Source organism: Nestor notabilis, unplaced genomic scaffold, assembly GCF_000696875.1.
Source record: "Nestor notabilis isolate BGI_N333 unplaced genomic scaffold, ASM69687v1 scaffold18021, whole genome shotgun sequence".
NCBI lineage: Eukaryota > Metazoa > Chordata > Aves > Psittaciformes > Psittacidae > Nestor > Nestor notabilis.
Genome location: NW_009916273.1, coordinates 4,100 through 8,283, shown reverse-complemented (window position 1 = coordinate 8,283; position 4,184 = coordinate 4,100). Strand labels below are relative to the sequence as shown.

The 4,184-nt window shown below is 54.8% G+C and overlaps 1 protein-coding gene across 1 annotated transcript in view; it reads right to left on the bottom strand.

The window, feature by feature from the left end:
• The window catches only part of CSRP1 (cysteine and glycine-rich protein 1), a 7,171-nt gene extending 3,746 nt beyond the window's left edge, over nucleotides 1-3,425 (bottom strand). The window contains exon 1 of the mRNA XM_010024507.1: nucleotides 3,239-3,425. Coding sequence (XP_010022809.1) covers nucleotides 3,239-3,350 — 112 coding nt within the window. The 5' untranslated portion in view covers nucleotides 3,351-3,425. The remainder of the gene's footprint in view (nucleotides 1-3,238) is intronic.
• Between the last annotated feature and the right edge of the window lie 759 nt (nucleotides 3,426-4,184).

Genomic DNA, 4,184 nt, shown 5'->3' with positions numbered 1-4,184 from the left:
CCTCCCATCACGCTCACAGGCCTTAAATGTCGAGGCTCTCGGCAGCCCCTTGGCCTCTTTGCCAGCAGAAACATTTCTTGGCCTTTACCAAGATCCCAGGAATGCAAACAGAGCACAGCCCGCAGCCTCCCGCGGCCCCGTTACTAAACATGGACCGTGGAGAGCCCCGAGTGCTGCTGCTGGGAGCAGGAGGTGGAAAGGGAAGCGGCTCCTGCCATCTAAGGAGGATCTGACAGGGTCCTCTCCTGGCTACAAACCTTCCCCCGCCGTGAACCCACCAGGGCAGGAGCAGCATCCTTGTTGAGATAGACCCGCTCTGGTTAACTGCTCCTGGAGCTACCGGGCTGGTGTTGGGGTTGTCTCTGCATCACCTGGAGCTCATCGGGAGCATTCAGACAGACCCTCCAGGAGGGGAATTTGGGCACATTTAAAGAGCTCTGTCCTAATGATCCCGATGGTATCTGTCTTTCTCTCCTCCTGGATGGGTTTAGAGCTCTAACCTAAGCTTCCCCAGTCCCTCCTCTGTACCAGCACATACCAGACCTTTGAGAGGCAGCAGGAAAATTCTTTCCCTGTCTGCTTCCTAGAAATCAGCCCCCAGCTCCCGGTTTCTGCATCTCAGGAATTCCAGCACAAAGCACTCACCCAGTTAAGGACCCTTTGTTTTTCTAAGAGCAGAGGAGTTGCTCCACGAAACAATTAGAGCAGAGCTGCTGCCACTTCCAGAGGCCAAACAGTCTCATTACAGAACATTCCTGCCGTGTCCTGTTGACTCAGCTGGAGCGATGCCACCGAGTCAATCACCAGGGCACTCCCTCAGCCCATCTCCGGTGCTAATGCACTGTGGTATGTTTGGCTCCTTTCTGATTGTTTTTGGGGCAGATCAGGTCAAAGTATTTGTTTTTCTCCCCTAAATATAAAGGCTTCGAGTTCCCTGATGAGGCCCAAGCACAGCACTGGGGAACAAGCTGGGAACCTGAGTTTGCAGCTCAGTGTCACCCGCAGCCTGTGGCATGGAACTGGGGAGAGCAGGCAGCGCCATGGGCTGGCCTGCAAACCACAGCCTGAAGTGGGGACCCCGCAGGCAGGACGGGCAGAATGGCTGGGATACATGGCAGGGGGTGATTATGAACCTCTCAAAGCACAGGGACAGGAGCCCAACTGGACCACTCTCTGGTGACTTGCTTCCATGAGCAGACATGGGATGACCTTCTTCCCCACTTTGGCCATGTATTTCCTTCTTGAAGCAATGCCTTTTGCCCAGTTGTATGGCTCTGGGTGCCAATATCTCATGGCAGCCACTGTCCCTAGCAATCCAGATGTGTGCAGAAGGCCACAGGGAAGGACAGATGCAGTGCAATGGGATCTCAGTCCCATTCTGAGCTTCTCCACTGGCATGGGCTTGGGTGGTAAAAGCCAGTGGTGGAGGAAAATGAGGGCAACATTCACCATCCTCCTTATCTGAGTCTGTAGAAGAACCAGGGCTTCCTGCAGCACAGCCCAGGGAAAGCCTCTCTGCAGCATCCCTTCCTCATCCTCTCGAGCCAAAGCAATGCTTCCAGGCTGGAAAATCCCACACAGAGAGCTACCGGCCACGCTGTGCAGGGCGCAGGGATGGAGCAGCAGCTCCCCTCACATCTGCATCCATCTGTACACGCTGCAAGCCCAGGAGCCTGGCCAAGTATCTGGTGTCTGTGCCAGGTGGACACGGGAGCACAGCAGGGATCAGCCCCGTGGGGACACTGGTATTTCCCTGCTGGCATAGGTCTACTGAGATTAGTTCTAGCTGAGTGCCTGTTTATAGGCCCTAGCTCTGCTCACTGCCCATATGGCAAAGATCCCATCTTCCCTCCCTGCTGCAATGGGATGGTGAGACTGGGAGCAGGGTACAGGGACCAGGCAAGGAAACGTTAAACCTCAGGAAATGTTCAACCCTGCTGTGAGGATGCACTTCTCTTGCTGCTGTGCCAGATGCAATGTGTGATGAGCTATCAGCACACACAGGCAACGTGCATGATGCTGCTAGCACATGATCCTGATAGCCTGCAAGGGCAGGGGACACGATTCTGGTAAAACACAGGCCGAGGAGATGGTCATCTTTGTATTTAAAGGTCCTGCAGCCCTTGGATGTGGATGCCCAGGTTCAAGGAGCTGCTCTCAGCTCTGTACCACCACTCGCCTGTCTCTGCATTGCTGCCCTGGTATCCCCAAAGGGAGGGGAAGAGTCTGGGGACCTGCAGCATGAGCCCAAGAGTACATGCAGGGTGCTGCAGAGCAAGCAGAGGAAAGGGTCTTTGCACCGAGGTAACCCACAGACAGTTCCTCTTCTGCTGCCCTTCCCTGTACGTGACACTTGGGACCAAACAACACACTCCGCACTAGCAGATTTGCAGGCGGGCTGGAGGTGATGCTTTAGCACTTCACAGTAGGGCTTCCATCAGCAGAATCATAGAATCATAGAATGGTTTGGGTTGGAAAGGACCTTAAGATCATCTAGTTCCAACCCCCCTGCCATGAGCAGGGACACCACACACTAAACTATGTTGCCCAAAGCTCTGTCCAACCTGGCCTTGAACACCTCCAGGGTTGGAGCATTCACAACTTCCCTGGGCAACCTATTCCAGTGCCTCACCACCCTCACTGTGAAGAACTTCTTCCTTAGATCTAACCTAAAGTTCCCCTGTTTAAGTTTAAAGCCAGTACCCTGTGTCCTACCACTACAGTCCCTAACGAAGAGTCCCTCCGGACAGGAGCTCATCTTCCTCCCATCATCTCCAGGGACACGGGGGCAGATCCTGTCTCTTGCTCCAAGACCCAACCACCTTTTTAGTGCAGCAAAGCCATTTGGAAGATTCAAGTTAGCATCAACTCAGAGCACTGCATGGGATGTGCCACCTCCTGCCACCACTGTTTGAAGAGTCTCTGTCTCTTGCTCCAATCCTGAACATCTGGAGATGGTCTAGAGGACCCAGCCAAGCCTTTCCCTGGAGTAGGGACAAAGTCTTTGTGTGGGTGCTGGCTGCGACAGCTTGGAAAGCCCCTGGTGTGCTGAGATGATGAGTTCCTTCAGCAGAACTAACTTCCACGTCTGGAGAAGAGCAGAGACCCTGCCCCACGGCTCCCACAGCCAGGCTGTTTTCAGGGAAAGGCTCCTGAGCATCCACCCAGCCCACAAACAGAAGCTGATGGGTGCTGCCTGGACACGGGGCGGGAGAGCAAGGGAAGGGCTGGTACTCACTGCACAAGAAGCAGGACTTGTGGAAGCTGTTGCCTTCGCATTGCACCTCCTCGGCGAAGTACACAGCCTTCTGGCAGACACCACACTTCTTCCCTCCTCCCCAGTTTGGCATCCTGCAGAAACAGCATGGGAAAGAACGGAGTCAGGGCAGGAGGTCAGGTAGGGATGGGGCAGGAGGCAGGGATGGGCAGAGTGAAAGGGCCGGAGGGGGCACCCCCAGCAGTGCTCCAACAGCTGTTTCACATCTGCATGTGCAGAGACCACCCTTGTTTGCTGCTTGCACATCCTCAGGGCTGTCATTAGCAGAATGAACTCAGGACCCAGCAGTATGAGCTGCCTCCTGAGGACCAGTGGTCCTGCCAGCCAGGAGCAGCAGAAATCCTGCTGTCCCCAAAGCCATGGGACCTCACAGCTCCTTTCTGTGCCAGGAAAAGGAAGGGAGCGGGACAATGATGGGAAACTGTGCTTACAGAGGCACCCACGGCACCAACCTCCTGAGCTCACAGCTCTGCTATGGCCCCTGCACAGAGCAATGCAGTGGTGCCAGGATGAGTGATCCTTGGTGCAGGACAGGGTATAGGTTGTCACCCCAGCTGGAAACAGCTCCAGCTTCTCCTCCCCAAACGACCCTTCCATTTCTGCCACCACAAGGCAGGGGTATAGGGAGTGTTACCCAAAGGGCAGGAGCTGACCACCAAATAGCAGGCTCTTGCCCCCTATAGCATCATCGGCTTGTGCCTTGCCTGGGCATCTCCCTGTACAAGCTTCTACATCTCCTCCAAGACTTCAGGTACAAGGAAATCCACAGCCCCAGGGCTCATGTGCAGGGCAAAGCACCAGCCTAAGTTACCATGCAGCTCCTTGGCAGGATAGAAATGCTTCTGTTTCTCTCTCCTCTTTCCTGGAATGTATCTTATGAGACATGATCAAGAGGCCCCTTGATCTG